The sequence below is a fragment of the Pholcus phalangioides genome, unplaced genomic scaffold (genome assembly GCF_987345545.1).
Source record: "Pholcus phalangioides strain wild (caught in Gottingen) unplaced genomic scaffold, Ppha-v1.0 ptg000042l_1, whole genome shotgun sequence".
Classification (NCBI taxonomy): domain Eukaryota; kingdom Metazoa; phylum Arthropoda; class Arachnida; order Araneae; family Pholcidae; genus Pholcus; species Pholcus phalangioides.
Genome location: NW_028301628.1, coordinates 5,117,198 through 5,137,529, shown reverse-complemented (window position 1 = coordinate 5,137,529; position 20,332 = coordinate 5,117,198). Strand labels below are relative to the sequence as shown.

The 20,332-nt window shown below is 33.8% G+C and overlaps 1 protein-coding gene across 2 annotated transcripts in view; it reads right to left on the bottom strand.

Annotated features, from left to right (window-relative positions):
- LOC149063906 (adhesion molecule nephrin-like) overlaps positions 1-20,332 on the bottom strand; it is a 414,420-nt gene that overhangs the window by 88,976 nt on the left and 305,112 nt on the right. For both annotated transcript variants that reach the window (XM_089255183.1, XM_089255184.1), the window contains exon 4: positions 14,448-14,558. In XM_089255183.1, coding sequence (XP_089111309.1) covers positions 14,448-14,558 — 111 coding nt within the window. The remainder of the gene's footprint in view (positions 1-14,447; positions 14,559-20,332) is intronic.

Here is a 20,332-nt window from a genome sequence, read left to right as displayed (position 1 = left end):
AAAATTTTATTCATTTCAGAACTTTACCATAAATTTAATATTTTTAAATCACCTATTTTTTGAAAAGTTAATAGAAAATAACCGACAAATCTTTATATAATTAACTTCAAAGCCATTTATCGATTAAGACCACGGAATAAATATCTTTATTCAAGTATCCACGCCACTACTACCGTATGAGACCAGACATGTATGAACTTGCAATATCGAAATTTAGAAAATCCTGACATCGTATGGTAGAATATTTTAGAATCTTTGGTATAATCCGAATATATTGTTTTTCTTATCTTAGTTGTTACCCCGGACAACAACGATAATACTGATAGTGAAAAGTATCCATATCGTGCGTCGGATTTTTATGTTTATCGTCTCGAAAGTACATTTTACTATCGAGATCCGACCTGAAATTCTGTCTCGTCGACGAATGAAATAGATGATCTGTAGTGATAATATAAGAATACCATCACGTACGGCAAAAACTTTCTTGCTTTTCTTGTCCTTTTGTATCCGTCGCTTTTTTTCATTCTCTCATTTTTGACTTATTTAAATTTTTATTACACTTTTTTCACTTATTTTTCTACAGAATTTGATGGAAATGCTATCCATAGAGTAATATGGGTGGATAAATCGTTCAAAAGTTATTTCCCAAGTTTTTAAAATTTGTGCATTCGTGTTTCTGGCATAAGGGGGGGGGGACGATATTACAGAATGATCGTCATAAGAAATATTACCCGATATACAAAATTATTATAATTTTTCGATAATTTCTTTGTAAAGATTCCAGAAAAAATTTTAATCCGTGTGTTAATCAAAGAATGGCTATGTAATGAGATTTTTTTACCATTTAATAAAAAGTAACCAGTTGTCCAGGCTATGAGCTTCTGAAGAAAGGTGTTTTTTGAATAAGACCGCCCGAAGAAAAAAATATTGCTATTCCAGTACCCTTGTTGCTATTGCCATATGCGGACCAGAAATTTATGATCCCAACATGTAATTTCGAAATTTAAAAAATCCTGACACCATATTGCCGAATATTTTAAGAACCTTCGATATAATTCAATTTTTTTTTTCCTCATCTTAGTTGTTACCCCGAACAACAACAACAACGCTGATAGCAAAAAAGTTTCCATATCGTGCGTCGGATTTTTTTTATGTTTATCGTCTCGAAAGTGCATTTTACTATCGAGATCCGACTTGAAATTCTGTCTCGTCGACGAATGAACTAGGAGATGATCTGTAGTGATAATATAGGAATCCCATCACGTACTACAAAAACTTTCTTGCTTTTCTTGTCCTTTTATATCCCGTCGCTTTCATTCCCGAGAACACCCTTCTTTTTTTTCCATTTATTTTTCTACAACGAGGAGGAAGGAAAAAAAAAAAATTGTGCAATTTCGCCATTTTTCGTCCCCTGGTCCAATTTCTCAACAAGGAACGTTGTTGCGTGCGAATTGCTTATTCGAAATCTTCATCCATGGCATCCTAGAGGAGAAAAGATAAGAGGAGAGAGAGCGAGAGAGACTGCTGCTGTCGATAATCCTGTCCTGATCTGAACTACGAACTTTATTTTTCCTCCTTTTTTTTCTTCTAGATCTTTCTGAATTTTTCTACGACGAGAAAAATACAAGAACAAGAAAATAAACGAAATTCCAATATTGATTTTTTATTTTACTTATATATAGCTATCTTGTTTACCAGGTTTTCTTATGGCGTTCGAGTGAAGAAAACGAGACTGCACTAGACTCATTTTTATTGTGTTTTTGACAGCTTAGTTTATATATATTATGTGAGTGAGATGTTTTTTTCCCTTTTCTTTTGCTTTTAATATATATATATTTTTTATATTAAAACCAACGAGACCCCCCCCCCTTTTTCGACTTCCTGTATTAAATTGCTTTAGCTTCGAGCAACTTACATTCCTTTTGGAACTTGTGAAATTTGTTGGTTCTGAAATAAATGAAAATAAAAACAACTTAGCGTTTCGGATGTTATCGGCAGAAACGCAAGTTCGAGATTTTCTAACAAGCCTTACTTACAGACATGAGAAAAGAACAAAGAATAACCTGAAAGTTCTAATTTTTTTCACGTGAGTAGTAGTGAAATGTATTCTGTCTGATATTATTCATTTCGAGGATTTGTATTATTAGATTATTATTATTAACACGATTATTATACACGTTTATATTATGCTTGTTTTGGTTCGGTGGCTCTTCGGAATTGTAATATAATTATATGCAAGAACTTTAATATTTATTTTATGTGTTGTATTTAGTAATCGTAAACACCTCAACAAATAAATAAACGGTGAAGAGATACATATAAAGAGATAATTTATTTAAGAATATTATACGCAAAGTTTAGATTCCGGAATATATAGGTCTGAGACGTAAGATTATGTGTAGGTTTTAGACGCTGACTTGTAGCTCAGACACGAACTGCATTGAACATGTTCAACACATGGTTGTAAGAATGATTCCACGGATTACCCAACGGCTGTATTCCAGTCGTATCCATGGGAATTCAAGCGTTTGCTATTTTCATTCCAAAATATGGAAGGCACATGACAGTATTAGCAGAACAAGCATAAATTTGAATAAATTAAATACCTTAGGTCCCCAAATATACTCATATCACACATTAAGGAATGTACTATTTCGTTAAAAACTACTCGTTGAAAAACTGAATCATAAAACTTAACTATAAAAACATCTACGAAACTCTAGTTCTTTGACCATCCATACGCACCATGCTCCTGAACTGCTTTGACATTTCCAACGGATGTGGAATGAGTGCCAGCCTGATCCTTCAAAATTGATGTTGGAATTAGCACAGACCTTCGAATTTACATGGTTCATACTTTCCATAAGCCTTAAAACAGCCGTTTGTTTTTGTTTGTTTTAATAATTCAAAAATATAAAAACATCAAGAAAGATTCGTAAGTTACGGAAGAGAAAATGTACAGTTATATTCATAATCCCATCATCACTTTTGAATTGTGCTACTCTAAGAATGTATTTTATTGAAATAACTTATCTCACAATGTATATTTCATTGTATTAAAAATCAAGCTGAATCTATCGCATATCTGTATAATAAGTGTATATCCCACACGCGTACATATTTTCATTCCAAACTAAGAGAAAAACTGAAAGACTTCAAGTTGGATTACGATTACATGGGAGTATAAAAGGAACTATCATATAGAGAGATTGCAGAAACATCATTCCGAGATAGTATGGGCTTGCGAAGAAACTGAGTTTCTGTATGGTGTATATGTTGTGTTATATATATATATATATATATATATATATATTTCCGACGTAACCGAAAAATAACGGTGCCGTTCAAAATTTTATGATGTAATACAGATCATTTCACCTCAGATTACTTTTTTTCCCACCGATACCCCTAACGCCCGAGGTTTCTTTGGCTGTGGGATGAAAAGAGCACAGAAAATATAAGTAAAAAAAAAAGGGCATTTGTCCCACGCTTTCAGGAAACATCTTCCACGTATATGAGCAGACACATCGAGATAGTGGTGGTGTATATAGGCCTTGGTGCGTTCCAATACCTTGTAGGGTATCATCAACCTCCTCTCTCTCTCTCTCGTCCTTTCTTTTTCAGACTTTTTCCAAGGTATTTTTCCCTATCCCGTTCTTTTATCCAGAAAGTTCTTGCCATTGCCCTCGATAATGTCCAGTTTATGACAGTGTTGGAAGAAAAGACGCCAAATACATCAGCGACGTTTCGATAGCTTTCCTTTCTACTCTTCGTCTTAACGGTTCATACGCTGGGGGAAAAAAATGTTTCTGGATTCACGAATTTTTCCACGTTTGACAGAAAATGCGACTTTTTCGAATCAGTGTGGTAAGGAATAGAGTAATTCATATCCACATTAATTTTTGGAAGTTTTTTTTTCTCGTAATGTGTGTGTGAATCTCTGCCCAATTAGAATCACGAGGTGGAGGAAGGATTCTAGTTGGAATCACCAATGCTTTTTTTTTCTTTCAGAGCCCAGTCTTCGTGGGGAATGATACCAATTAGCAATGCATATTGCAATTCTATCCTTTGGCGATAGATTGTTGGGTCGATATGGAGGTTTCAGAATCAAAGTGGTCTAATTCACTGGAGTGCAACTTTTTATAAGAGAGCTTTTTCTCCCCGAAATCTGTCAAAAAAAATCCACTGTGATTCTCAAACCCCTCATGTAATAAAGGCTCATTCATCCCTTTGAAGTGGCGCTTGCCATCTTGGCTCAGTGGGCGTGGTCTCGGAGCTGCTGAGTGACGCCACCGATACTTTTTAGAACATGGTGTATTCTCGTGCCTCATTTTAAATTTTAGTGGTTTCTTTCAATGTTTCAAGTGGGGGATTTTGTAGTATTTTTTAGTGTCAGTGGTGTGTGCTTTGGTGATTAATCTTTGCAAATTCTCACGTTAATTAGTGATAAACACACAGATATGAGTTGTTGTGCGATTGCCAGTCCCGTCTTGACGCATGGATTCACCAGGATCGTAAAATACGACAGGTGCACCGATTTTAGACCATGCGTGGATCTAGGCTAATATGTCGGGGAGAGCGAACTAGCGGTAGCAAAGTATGGTGAATGGACACGTCTTTTAAAGAATAGAACAATCACTTTTTGCATTGTCTTTCTGGTTCTAATGGAGGGGTATCTGCTTGTCCTGGACCCAAGCATGGTTTCCGGCCAGCGAGTGGTTTCCATATCACATATTTGATAAGAGCGAAATCAACGCTTCTAAAAGTTACACCTCATTCAAACGAAACCAAAAAGACAACTAAAAATATCAGAAAGTTCAAAAGATAATTGAATTATCTCTCGTTGATTTGGTTTTCAATCAGCCCAATAATATTTACCTAACGTTCGTATTTCAACTGAAATGGGGATCCCTGGAAATTATTCTCAGTAGAAGTTACCTGAAGAAAAATAACGAAATTTCTTAATTTAAATTTTTAAACAGATGAAAAAAGAAAACCAATGAATATGTAGATTCTACTGATAATAATCGGAAAGATAATTTCCGAAATAATTCAGTACTTTTGAATAATTCACAGTGACTGCAGACTATCGCTACTAATGACATTGGTTGGAAATGAAGGCTCTGTCTATCGGTGGTCGCCTCGAGTTTGTTACGGAAAATATATTATCTATATCACCCCTCGGGTTCGAACCCGGGACCGTGACAGCAACAATTTAATCCACTGGCACTAAAAGGGGAAGAAATAGAAAAGGTCCCCCTACGATAACCCTAGTAGTGAGAGGAGAAAAGAAAATTTACAACTACACATAATAAGGTGAAGGCTGGTCCACATTCACGTTGCAGGCGTTGGCCTGCCAGTGATTTGCTGAAATTTCTCATCAATGTGCACGGATGTCTCGAAATATTTCATTACGAGCCAAGCAATGCGCACTAGACAAATGACCAACTCGGGACGAACCGCCATCGTACGACAAAACACACACACACACACACACACACACACACACACACACACACACACACACACACACACACACACACACACACACACACACACACACACACTTGTGTTGTAAGTACCTAGCGGACGTAAATAAATGGTAAAAAACCGCCAAAAACCAGTGTATTCATTTATTTACAGTCGCAGTGATTAACTCTCCGTAGGCGCAACTGATCATACGCGACAATCTTCGTATTTTCTGTTCTCTCTCCCTTTTCCTAGATGGCACTAGCGCTGCTGAGTAGTTGTCTCGTATCTAGTCAAATTTGAGTGCATAACAGTCAGTTTGCTCGAAACCTTAACGAACGTGAGTGATGACCAAGATGATCTGCACTCGGCTCATTGCGTCCGATTACGCAACAATTTGAAATTCAAGTAATTTAACCCTCTAGTGCACAGATTGGATCTGTGAGACCCATGCAAGGTGTGTGTGTATATATATATATATATATATATTTCATTTACCGACAGGTGACAGGAACAATTTTCTTGACGTTTTCGCTAATTTTCTTCCGTCGTCGGCTGCATTTTATGGCGTAACGAGGCTATGTTTTTGCTTTGTTACTTCCTGGCATTTCATACCTTCGAGAATAATCGATGGCGTGGTTGCGAGGTTGATTGTTGTTGTTGATACTTTGTATCTCAATAGCATCTTTTTGCGTCTCATAGTTATCTGAAAAGCCTATTTTCAGTTTGTGAGCAGAGTCGGGTCTATGGTTTTGCTACGTGGGCTAAAAAAAAAAAATACCATCCTTCTCCCATTGTAGGTCAGTTTTCTTCGCCACTCATTCCTCAAATCTGCCGCACTGGCCTATAGCCCACTTGGTCAGGTCCCTCGCTCTCTAGGTCATTTCCATGCTTACAAACATTTTAGGTCACTCTTTTGGTCGTTCACAGTTAAAGTTTCAGGCTCTCTTTAGGCCATTCTTTTTAGTCATTCACATGTCGCACACGTACTAGGTCACTCCCTTGCTCACTCTTATGGTGGCTCATACACCAAATCTCTAGGTCGCTCTCTAGGCCACTCTTTTAGTCATTAGTATGCTCTAGGTCGCTGGCAGACCCGGTTCCTCTTTCTTTCGGCCACTCACTGATCTGCACCACTTGCTCTCTTGGACATTAACGGGCTTGCACACGCTTTCGGTCTCTCACAGATCTGTCATCTTGCTCTATAGGTGATTCTTTTGGGCACTAACTCACGTATGAGAGGTGGCTTTATGATTTCTAACGCCAGCTGTCTATACAAATTTTGTAACCATTCTATTATTCTGTATAGTCGTTTTTTGACGACCCATTCCTCAAATTTTCCGTTTCTGCGAACTTTGCCATCCTGGGCTATAGCCCGCTAAGCACCCACCCTCCCTGTAAATGCACCTCTGTTTGTGCATGACTTATGAGTCCATACCTTCCCGAAATTATTGCCTGGCTACTGAGTGGTGACTTGTGAATTAAAGATACGGTAAGCCATAATTCAAAAATTCAATACATTATACACGCCTTCTTGTTTGCTTAAAATTATAAATTTAAAGCGAAATCAAAAGCTTAAAAAACTAAAATAAAACAATGATGAGACACCTTATCCTCTAGTAATTAATCAATACACCGACTGTTGATTCTCAATAGAAAAATTGTCGAAAATCAACAAATGCTTATAAATATTGAATTTCAGGACGAAAGAACAATGGAAACATTATCCATAACAGGATAATGTTCTTCACAATGTAAAAAAATCATTGTCCTTCTAATTGCATGAAATGCTATTGTGTCAAGTTAACAAAAAAAGCCCATTATCGAGAATATTGTTGCTGAAAGAAAAGTTATTGTTATTGACATAAATATGAACTATATATCGATGCATGCTGGGAAAAAAAATTGTAAATTAACTAGTGTGCATTATGTCCAGTGATTGATCAATATTCAATATCTGTTTTTTCTTTTGCTCTAAACGTGAATCTTTCCATGTAATTTATACATGATTGATGTTTATGATATTAAAAAGATTCAATCCGAAAATTCAATGAATGAATATAGAATTCCTATCAAGAAAAACTGAATACTATGCTCTAAATCTTGATTGCACAACCTCCGGCCCACCAAAGGTTTCCATCCGGCTCGCGAAATGCTAAGTATCGTTACACAGCACTTGATTAATACTTCGGTTAAACATATTTCTTTCATCAAAAATACGGGATTCCACAAAAGAAGTTACCAAGGCAAGTAGGCCTTGTACAGTTCACATTTACATTCGAGGAAAATTGTCGGAAGTAATCAAAGTTGCCAGTTATAGCACAAAAAAAAGTCAAAGGTAAGTGAAGTGGAAATAATTTTGAGAGGCAAGTAAACGTGTTGCAAATTACAGCAAAAAAGAAGTCAAATGCAAATAAAATTGGCAATTATTGCTGAAATTGCTGAAAAATCGCCAATCGCGGAAAATTATGGCTACTGCATGTAATTCATCAAAAAACCGCATATTACAAATATATGAGATAGACATACATATTTATACGGAAATTATGTAAATTGTCCTAATTCACCATTTACTATGAATGTAAATAGTGTATAGAAAGTCTATGTAATCATCTTGCGTAACTCTTATAATCTTATGTATCTACTGATAATCTTGTGTATCTGCTGATAATCTTATGTATCTACTGATAATCTTGTGTATCTGCTGATAATCTTATGTATCTACTGATAATCTTATGTATCTACTGATAATCTTATGTGAAAACGAAAATAACGCATTTTCCTGTAGATCTTACAGGATGGAGTGTTTGAGAGAGAAACAAATTCTTGTGTACCCTTGAGAAGCCGTCTTTCTGTTTACCACGTTTTCGAATTGCTACGAGAAAGTTTTAAATAGTTTCTCGGTAAAATAGGTCTACGTAATCCTGCAAATTGTGTCGTGATTTACCATCTCGAGTGCTTGTGAGAAATCTATCCATAACGTTTCATTGTTATGGATCGATTTCTCTATATTATATTTCTCTATTTCTCTAATCCATAACAATGAAATGCAAAATGATGAAATATGTGTCTTTATTAAAAAGTCGCATATGGAAAGTTATATAAGATTAGTATGTTTAATTACGATAAAATCATAATTATCACAATATAAGTCATGAAAATATTCTTAATCCTTGACTTCATAAATTCAACTAAGCTCTTTATATATATAAAAAAAAACGTTGTAACAGCCAAAATTACAGGAGTATCCCGTAAACTGTAGGTCATACGGACATGAAATATATATGCTGCTGCCAAAGCCTGAAATTGACCAATTTACGACAGGGCCAGCCACTTCTCGAATTGACCAATTCGACTCTATTGACCCAGCCAGTTCGCGAAGTGGTCGGTGATCCCTGGCCAAACTCATGACTATCCTATAGCATTTATAACAAAAGACATGATTTAGGATCACCGTAAAGTTGACGTATTTTTTCGTGATAAATATGTCCACGTTAGTTGTGACAATCCATCAAAAAAGTAGTCACGATGTGGCAATCATTTTTTTTTACTGCAAAATTTGGCAACAACAAACAGTATGTGTGTGTATACAATTATTTTTATAGTTTTTCCTCAAACAAATTTCACTTTTTTCTCTCTCGTCACATGGAGCTAATGTAACTGCTATATATAGACATGTATCACACGTAGGCGATTAAAAAAGGATTCGACTGCTACCGGGTCGTCTTACATCAGCGCATCGAACTTTGGAAAGGGATCTCCAGCCACTTCGCGAAATGGCCGGCCAAAGTCCGAATCATTTCTGGAATGTCGGTATTTGGCTAGAACTCTTGGACAATTTTTGAAGTGGCCGGCTCCGTTGCGAATTGGCCACCGTTTGGTCTTTGGCAGCAACATACACAAGTTTCTTGCCCGCGATCGACAGAAATACCTTATATCTGTCCCGCGAAATGTAAACGTTGTGCACCCCTGCTCTACATCTTTCATTGTTGTCTTGGTGAGCTTAGTGAATGATCACACAATGACTTCTTTTTTTGATTTTATTTCGTTCCATACAAAACCATTGCTAATCCAGATTCCGGTCATAGTTCTTAGTAAAAGACAGGGAGGGAAAAAACGAATAAGAAGATTATTTCTCATTGCTTTCTTTCTTGAACCAATCCCCGCTATACTTCTCTGTTAAAAGCGTTTCCTCTCGAAATGCCGTTATCTGTCTTAGCCACTTTGGCGAATTTATTGATCGCTTAGGACAAGGCAAAGACGAAAACAAAACTATTCGTTAACGTCATGTATCTATCTAACTCCCTCTCTCTTACGGGCTTACACAGCGCTGAGCTGCTGCAAACGTATCAATCCAAAGCTCCAATGAATGAGATTCCCAACTCCTCCCCATACGTACATACGTATATAGAAAAGAAAAGAATCCTTTCCAATGCTAGGTATTCATGCTTCTTCCCGAATTTCTATAGGAAACGGGAGAAATCATCACTATTTCGGATCCCGGAGTGAAAGCAATGATCCCCTTACAAAAAAAAAGAGTATGTTTTGTTGTATGGATAAGATATGTTATATGGATCACTTATAGCTCTCGAAATCTCTTTGACAGAGTCGTAGATTATAAGCGATTATTCTCGAGACGCTTGGAGTGGCCAGATTTGGGTGACTTTCATACTCAGGAATTATTATTTTTCTCCTCGAATATTGGTTGGCGATATCAATTACACTTGGACATGCAAATTCAGATTACTCTTTTAATACAAATGCCAGATATAAATTTTATCCCAAAAATTCTTATATAGTTTAAAAATTCGTAAAAGTTTAAGTGATTAGTATGTTTGAATGGGGATTGCGAAAAAGTTACTCTCACAAAGTGGGACTTTTGTTTTGGTATAGGAAAAGAAAACTAGTACATTTTTTTGCCGATATAAGGTGCTGCACGAAAGCAAATCCCTGGAAATATGCAAATTAGAATCCTATGAAATGCTGGGTGTGCGATTAACAGCTCACTTCTAAATTTTCCGCTCACCGGCACTTATAACGTTTTCATCGTGATGTTGACATGTCTCACAAACGAATCAGTGGCTTTACGATCGTTTCAGACACAGAAGATATTGAAGAAATGTTCGGATCCACCACTACTCCTTCGGGACAGATTTATAATGTTCCCCATTGAATTTGAAAAAAAATTGAAATACATTTTTCCGTCTGTACTAAAAATAGTCCCCAATGTGAGATTTACGTTTTCATCCAAATATACCCCTTACTCTTAAATTTTATGAATTTTTAAACTATTTAAAAATCTATGAGGCATCTTGTTTATATGCATATTAATACTCAAGTGCGATGATGACACAATGTAGATCTTAGTAAAAGCATCAATGATTGCTTTATTTAGTATTAAAGTTGTGAACATTAACTCTTGATCACAGCTCCTCCCAGCTGATATCCCGAACAACGAAAATAATTGGTTTTCTGTGGTTCCCAACTTCAAGGCGCAAATGCGAGCCGATCTCCCCGTTAAAAAGTCTCGCCACAGAGAGCAACAGTCCTACAACGTTAAATCATTCAACCATAACACTTCACTCATAGTTAGAAAAACTGGGGGCAGATGGCAGCACTACACATAACAAGCATTACACAGAAACAAAACTTTACGTCAGGTTGCACTACACATACACACACATTCCCGCATGTACCGATTCGTTGGGGGTTCGTTGGGGGGTTCCGCGGGAGGGGGGTGCATGGGTGGTGTAGCAGTAGTAGGTAGGGCCTCCAAAAAATGGCTCGGGGATCCATGATGTTCTTAAGTCAGCCACCTCGTTGGGCAATTTGCCTGTTGTGGCGTTGTATTTGTATTTGTATTTGTATGTGAATTGAGAGAGAAATTATTTTGTTTTTTCGGGATATCAGCTGGGAAAAGCAGGTGTAACTAAGTAATAATATTCACAGCTTTAAAACTAAATAAGAAATTGCTGATGCATTTACTAAGATCTTCATTGTGTCATTATCACACTTGAGAAAATCTTATTAATATACTTATATACAGGGTGTCAGATAGATCTGTAAATAGTTTAAAATCATTGTTTTATTATTTTTCGTATTTCAGTCCAATATTTTCTTTTCTATATTTATTATAATATTTTCCTCTCTTTCTTCTAATACTTATTTGCTATTTCTTCAGATTTACTCGGAAGATTATATTCTGTAGTATAATATTCACTATTAGATGCATCCATCATTCAATACAGTTTTAATCATCCACGAAGACATTTTAAACAATAAAAGTAAGAAAAAGAAATCATATAAAACGAAATATATATATATATATATATATCATTCTAAAGAAATTAATATTTCTAAAAAAATTAAATATGCGAATAACAATGACATAATAATAATCTATTTAAATCGATTATTTTTCCTTCTGTTGGTGTATTTATAAATGTATAGAAACAGCACATTCATGATAAGATCTCGAATTAAATGTTTGTAGAATATTTATTTCCTGTAGAAAAATCGAATGTAATTCCAATTTCAATTGAATTTGAAAAATATGCGAAAATCCTTCTGTCGGAAAAGTCAACAGAAAGATCGTTTGAAAAGATTTCTCTTCCTCCTTGACAAAAAGAATCTCGATTCCTCTCTTTCTTTAAGAGCAAGGTGTCCATTTCTAAAGATTTATATAAATATTCTAAAGAAAAGATTTCACTGTAAGAACGAGACTGATTGACGTTGAAACTATGCTGTCTTGAATTCGAAGCCAGAATTTGTATCAATACTTACGGTATTTTCCAACAGGAATACAGGGAAAGAAAAAACGCATTTACTTTCGGAATCGAACTGTTTTCTATGTTTTTTTTATTTTTTGGTTTTGTTCGTTTCCTGTTGTATCATCCCGCGCATTCCAAAATAAATATCTTTCATATACATGCATGAAATACATAGAAGCCTTTTAAGCCCTTTGATCGGAGTCGTTGACGAAATCTGAAGGAAACAATAAGAAAAAAATATAACAAAAGAAAAGGATTTACTTTCTCTACAATGTGGAAGAAGGTGGGGTTTTTTTACTCCATTCCTAGCTCTAGGTTCTACATTGTAGAAAAATATGAGAAAAGGAAAAAAAACCACACCATGCAAAAAGTCTTACCCCCGTTTTCCCTGCATTTTCTTTTCCTCCAGCTCAAAATCTGTTTCCCTCCCAAAAAAAGATTTAACTCGAAATAAACTTTCTCCTTTCGGAATAAAATTTCCTCCGGAAAAGATCTGCAGCATAAACTGTTTTTTCCCCATGTATATTTCTTTTTTTCCCCCTATTCTCTTCTAACCTATCTTCAACAGTAGTATAGAAAATGTTGAGGGCAGCCGTGGAGAAAACTGAACAACGCTGGTGAAGAGAGCTGGAACTCAGCGAAGCAAACATACACGCACGGATAGCGCATAAAATCAATTGCCTCAAATCAATAAATACTGGAACAAATGTTTGCACTGTATATTGGAAATTCTAATTCAAGTTATGAGTAGAGGGAGAGGTGATGCATTTGGTATTTCTCCTTAAAGAAGAGAGAGAGAGTGCGCTTATTTGTATTCACGTATTTAAATACGAGCTTCTTCCGCAGGCAAAAAGGTATTGTGTTCCTTGAACGGAACTCACTGAGAAGAAAAATTTACTTTATTTATTTAATTTTTTTTTGCGTTTTCTGAAGTTATATATGTATATAGTTTCTCCTTCTCTCTCCAACAAACCAAAAAATTTTCCACCATGTTTTATTGTATTAAGGGACAGGAGAAGTACTCCGCGCGATAAGAGGAAATAACCAAATAAATATGGTAATCATCCATGGTTATTATTAAATTTATCAAAACGGTGGAATTTGTTTTGTAAATGCGTATCGCTTCACAGGAAGTTGTATGAATGTTTCCAGTTTTTATTTTTCTTTCTAAGTTATGTATCAGGTATTGTCTGTCTTATTGAGTGTCGATATTCCCCCGAAGGATGAAAGTATCCATTACTTTTACCTTGAAATAACGTCAACTCCAAAAATATATGTTATCTATAGAATGATGAAAAACTATTTCAATGAATGTTAGGCGAATGAATAGGCTATAAACGGGTTGCTTCATTAAGAGTGTATTGAAAATATGAAACTGATTGATCCTAAAATAATATATGATGGTGAAAATTAAAAAGATAATAATAATTGGGTTATGGTAACTTTTACTTCAACTAATTTCTTTTATTTATAGCTTCACTGGAGTGAGAAAATTTTATTTGCAGAAAATTCACTGTTGTCAACTTTCAAAAATTAAAATTATTCTGAATCAACGCAAATTGATCAAAATAATATTTCAGTGTCTTTTCTTTTGTTGTTTCAACGATTTTACAAAAATATTTAATAATTTTTTTGAAATGTTGAGAGAGAGAGAGAGAGAGAGAGAGAGAGGGAGATCGTTTTGGGAAGGCGGCGTATACAGCGTCGGTGTACTATCTGTGTGGGACTCTGTCGACAGACGTATTACTTTATTGACAATGAAAATTTCGATAGTTTGAAAACGGGTGTGATTGCAGTCTTGTTTCTAATTTATTTATTTATTTTTTATAATACAAAGCTACAGGTTTAAACCCAATTACAGCTTGCAGTAAAAATAAAAACAATTGTTTTAAAAATAAAAATAATTGTTTCTTCCATTTCCATATAATTTGATCTGCTTAGCAGGTGAGTCTTTCTTTGATTCTTTCAAACCGAGCACAATTCCAGTCTGTCGTCAAAACTTATTTCTTAATTACATGCAATGTAAAGTAATTCATTTTTTATGTTTATTTATCAAATTTTAGAAAATGACGTTTATTACGAAGTGGGTGAAAAATCGTTTAGCCCCATTCTTCTTTTCTGATCAATAGATCAGATTGTCTAAAGCAGTTTTTGAAAAACACCTTGATTGCATGTGCATAAAAACTTTGAACGAAATATAATACCTACCACCATAGGCTTGGCAGGTAAGAACTAGAGCTGATCCTTCCGTATAAGGCCCAATTACTCCCGATAAGGACCTGTTGTCCTTATCCTTTATCACCAGGCTACTTGTAGGCACTGAAATTATTAAATTAAGGTTTTAATTATTAAACATCACAAACATGTTAATGTTTTGAGTTAAACTGAAGAATGACCATAATATATTCTAATACTTAAGTAAAAAAAAAAATACATAAATTTTATCATGGAAATTATCATGTAACCGTATGATAATATAGTTTATTTTTCAGTAAAACAAATTAAAAAGTATTTGCTTTACAAATATTTGCGTTATTTTCTTTCGCTTTGTAATATACTTTCACGATTAAAAAAATAATGAATAACAAATTTTCGACAAAAATTTTCATCAACTCGTTGCATAGGAAAATATGTAAAATCGCTAATGACAAAATAATTCATACAATTCAATCAGAAGCATGCGTAAATATTTCCAGAAGAATATTGAAATAGGATATTATCGAGAGAAAAAATTCGAAGACTAATCCTGAAATTTTCATGCTTATTATGAATACATTACCCCCGATTTGTTTATTTTTAATGACGTTGATAATATAATTTTATCTAATCTCATCACTTTTATTTTTTTTCCAACATCTGATGAAATTCTAATAATGGAAGAAATTTTTTTCTCAGGACATAATCTTCATTAGTTTTGAATATGGGTAGCAAATGCAACCATGAACATGATAATAATTCGAATAAAAAATAACTATTTCGTAATAAAATATTTATAATTATATTAGTTATTTGACATTAAAAATTTAAAGCAGTTTATAAAATAATTTAATTACTATATTTCATAAAATTATTGTTAATTTCTTCTTACAACCACCATTAAACTGTTATTTAAAGACAAGTATTTTATCTCCTGAATAAGTTTCTCTATGATGTCGAAAAGATAATTACCGTATGTAATTATTTATACGAAAATAATTGCTTAAAATAAAATTCATCCCACATATTTTAAAAATTTTACGCTTTTTTTGACCGCTCTTTCAATTCATGAATATTTTCCGCAATTTTCATACATGATTACTGAATCTAAAAACTGGACGTTAATTCAATATGATTGTCTTTATATTGAATGCAACATTTAATTACTAATTCAAGAGATAATTAACTTATTATTTAGTTAATTAAGTTAATGACTATCAATTATTAAAATAATTGATAGTTATTATTAAGAGAAACCTCATCTACTATAAAACAGACAAAAATTAAGAAAAAAATAAGAACGAGAAAATGATTCTCCTGTCAATGATGCTAATTTTTTTTTTTCAGCAAAATCCCGAAAAAATTCTTAAAAAAATGCAATCTTGAAAAATCAAAAAACTTAAATTTCTCTGTCAAAAAATTTATTTGAAATTTTAATTTTTGAAAAGGTTTGTTGTTTAAGATAATCTTGAGAGCATTACTTTGTTTGCTAAAATGCAAAGCCAGTCAAAAATGGGACGATTGTATTGTACAATCCCCTACGGAGAAACATTCATTGTAAAAAAATGTTCAATGTGGCGTTTTTAACTGACATGCATTGCGGTAACAATTAATAAAATTTATGAAATAAATTGATTTAGTGAACCATAGGTACGTTATTTTATTTATAACAGGATTTATGTAAGAATATCTTTGCGGGTTATTATTTCCAATGTGATATCGTCGTCCCCTCTCATGCCAGAAACATGAATGTGCGATGCCCTCGGGGGAAAAACAAAGCAAAACATGGGAAATGGATTATAGAACCAAGACCATCTCTCAACTGCAAATTGTCTCAACTGTAAACCAAAACAATATCAAACGGAATTGATCAACAAGATGGGTTAATGTATTTCTACTCAGCGTAATCGTATCAATTAATTTTTTGCCATGTATACAGGGTGTTCTGTAAGTGCTGGTACAGCCTTTATCTCATCAACCATTCGTCGTAGACGTACGATTACAGTTTATAAAATGCTCAACAGACGTTCAAAAATTAATTTGTACTGGTTTTTTGAGAGTGGAAATATAATGTGTCACAAACGATAACGAAGGACCAAGCGAGAGAGGCCTTCAAATGAACGGTGCTTTATACAAAAATGGTGCGGGTAACGAAGCTGACGCGGTGGGGAAAAAATGTGAGGGGGAAAGCGAACCATACAGAACAACGTACAAGGCCACAATGAAGCCGAAGACATTCCCACCTCAGGTTACCATCGGCCAGACAGGGAATGAAACCATTCTAGAGGTCGCGGCAAGAGAGAGACAACTGAGAACAATCTAGCGAGACCCCCACAGCAGAGGAGAACCTTGCAGAAGAACAATTACGCCTCATACGGATGGGCCCAGACGATAGACACAAACCGCTTTCCAGAGGGGAGCTGCAGAGAATCATCGAGAGACTCAATTTCAAGAAGGTACCCGGACAGGACCGGATTGACAATAGGATTGTGAAAGCATTGCACAAGGCCTTCCCCACGCTGCTGACAAGATGGTTTAACAGATGCCTTGAGTTAGGGTACTTTTCCGATCTCTTATGATCGATAAACTCCTATTCATGAAGAAGGAACGGGACCCGGTGGAACTGGGGTCCCCCACCCGGTGTCGCTGCTGCCATCCATCGGAAAGACAACCGAGAAAGCTATCATCCAGTGGATCACTCACATAACAGGGACGCTTGCTTGGCGGCACCTGAACCAATACGGGTTGCGGCAAGGCCGGTCCACGGAACTAGCAATCAACAACCTGATGCCTGACCCAAAGAGGGATATAAGTGGTTAACTGATGCAACAAGAACCGACACCGCTAAAGCAGTCGATCGACGAGACTATCTACCAGGCGCCGATACACGGAGATATCTACCTCCTCGTCGGAGTCAGAAGATAACGAACCTTCTGCCGCCGGAACAGCGAACCCAAAGCTGGCAGAAAGAACAGCGTTAATTAAGTGCGTGTAAAACAGTTTTCCCGCATTTATCGTTGTTCTTTTCCAAATTTTCTCCGTTTTTCGAATTCGAATATCTCTGTGAATATTGTACTTAAAACTGCTACGGGGTAAATTTTTGAACGCCTGTTGTGCATTTTTTAAACTGGAACCCAACCTCTACGACGGGTGGTTGATGAGATAAATGGCGTGTTATCACACACAGGAGACCCTGTATATGTTACGGTAAATGTAATGAATCGGTTAACTTACCTATCGTGTTTGTGAATATGATAAATTTATCGCTTTTACCGGTGAATATGCATAATACACACGCATCGTAGATAAATTTGATAATTACTAAAAAAACGACAACTTTTACCGGCAATAGTGCATAATAACCAAGTGTCATTGGCAATTTGATAAATACTTGAAATTCATTGTCTTTTTATCTGTGTTTATGCATAATATCCTTGGGTAATTGGTGAATTTGATAAATATGAATAAAAAATTCCAATTGAGTCTAGTATGAGTGATGAATACCGTCCGATCTCGATACAATGACATACTCATGAATTATCATGTTTAATATATCATACAAACAATATATTTTCCAACGACGCGACGCTTGGGTAATCACCGGTAAAAATGATAATTTTCAGTACTTATTGAATTTTGCAACGACGGTTGGGCTCTATGTATAAATCACTGGCATAAGTGATAAATTCAGGAAAATTCGTCACTTACCAGAATGCTCACCGATTGTGTATAATAACAGGATATGTATAATAACAAGATTTATATCAGTTACCGTAACATATATCACTAGTAACTGCTACTAAGAGCAGAATCTAGATTTTTTTTCACTGTCATAATGAACGAAATCCTTAATTTCTATCTTTAAATTGATCATTAAATAATTTCTGAAGAATAAGTAGATAAGGAAAAAATAATTTTCCTTCATTTCAGTTTTTCTTAAAGAATAAATTAAATGTATTTGGTAATTGTATCGATAAAAGTGATTAAATTCATAATTTATATATATATATACTATATATGGAATCTATTCTAAAATATATGTTTAAAGAAATTTAAAAATCATAACTAAGTTAATTATATACATATTTCATGGGACCTAGAATAACAAAACTTTAAATTTCATTAAATTATTTAATTAATAAAATAAATAATAAATTCAATTCGAAAATAATAAATCAAATTTTTTTTTGGACATAAATAAATAATTTACATACATTTGCTAATATTAAATGAAATATAATTAATTCGAAGACTGTTATAAATACAAAAATGAATTGTGAAGCTTCTATGTGTTATTTATTGAATAAAATTATTCTTGTAAGAAAACAATTAATTCTTTGATTAAAAATACACATAAAAATGGACTGAGTTTAAATCTCTTGTGTAAAGATTTCCAATATTTTCAACAAAAAAAAAAGTGCGTGGTAAAACTTTGTGAAATTAAATCAGTGAATCCATATACTATATATTGAGTTTATAATTAAACTAAAATCAAATTAATGTTCTAAAATTCTACGTACTCTGTGAATGAATACAAGAATTTAAACAGAGAAAAACGAAACTACTTAAAACATTCATTAACGAAATAGAAATATTTTAAAACGCAGTGATTCCGGTTATTTTTAATGAAAACATGAAGCACATGAAAAAAATAAGAAATTATGTAAAAGTTTTATATAGCCACATAGGTACATATAAGCCGCACAGCCAGAAACACTAAAGTAACTATTTTTCTCCTAATATTTATACTTGGCGCAATTCGTAACCGATTTCCAGTAGCCTTGAATTATTATTGAGAAACGTTATTGAATGATAACTTCTAAAAATGATGCTATTTAACGAATACCTTCAATTTCATGACTGAAATTTAAAGTAGAAATAATAATTCCAGTAACTGACATACAGTAGTAGAGAAGAAAATTTCTTAAATTTTTTAGAGAAAATTTCAATTTATCTCCTATTATTATAAATATTCACAAATGAAGGCTAAATAGAATATTGTGATCATTATTGAGCACCGAATTGATGCCATTTATTTGGGTACTACAAATTTATGTAAAATGTAATTTATGTTACTGCTTCTACCTTACTAAAAATGTTTACAAGATTATCAAGTTATGTTAAATGCATGCAAATGAGTGAGTGCATTACGAGGTCTCCTACCTTTTAACATAAAACATTTTCTTATGTAGAAATATTATTAAAAATTTCATTTATATATCCATTGATTTATTTCAAATTTTAACCACATATATTTGATTATGTGTGCTATCTAATGGTAGGTTGGCATTTTGCATATCTATCATACTCAACTTTTTAGAAATTTTCAAATAAATGCATTAAAAACAGCTTGCGTGTATGATAAAACTGCATGAAAAATTAATGTAATTTAATAAAAATGACTCAGAGAAAATTGTTAAATTTATAAAATGATAAAAAAGATTTAGATTTTATCGACTCAATGATATTCAAAATTAAATTTAAATTCTATTAGTTTAAAAAGAAATTCAAAAATTTTTTTTTAAAAATTATATAACCCAAGTATTTATGAATTGATTTCAAATCTTTTTCGTCACATAACAGTTTTCTTTATTTTTAACCAATGTGTATTCGTGTCATGTTATATTACCATGCGCGCAAGTCGATTTAATGCGTTCTTTTTAAATTTGAAAAAAGTTAGACATTATAGATATGGACGATTTTCTACTAGCATAGGATAAAATACACGATCATGTATATTCGGTAAAAATTTTAAATAAATCAATTAATAAATAATATATTTAAATAATATTTCTACATAACAAAGTTATTTTTACTATTTTAAAACATAGAAGATGGATTAAGTATGTTTAAAACTGCAATAATTAAGTTTACAGATTGGAATATTCATCAATGAA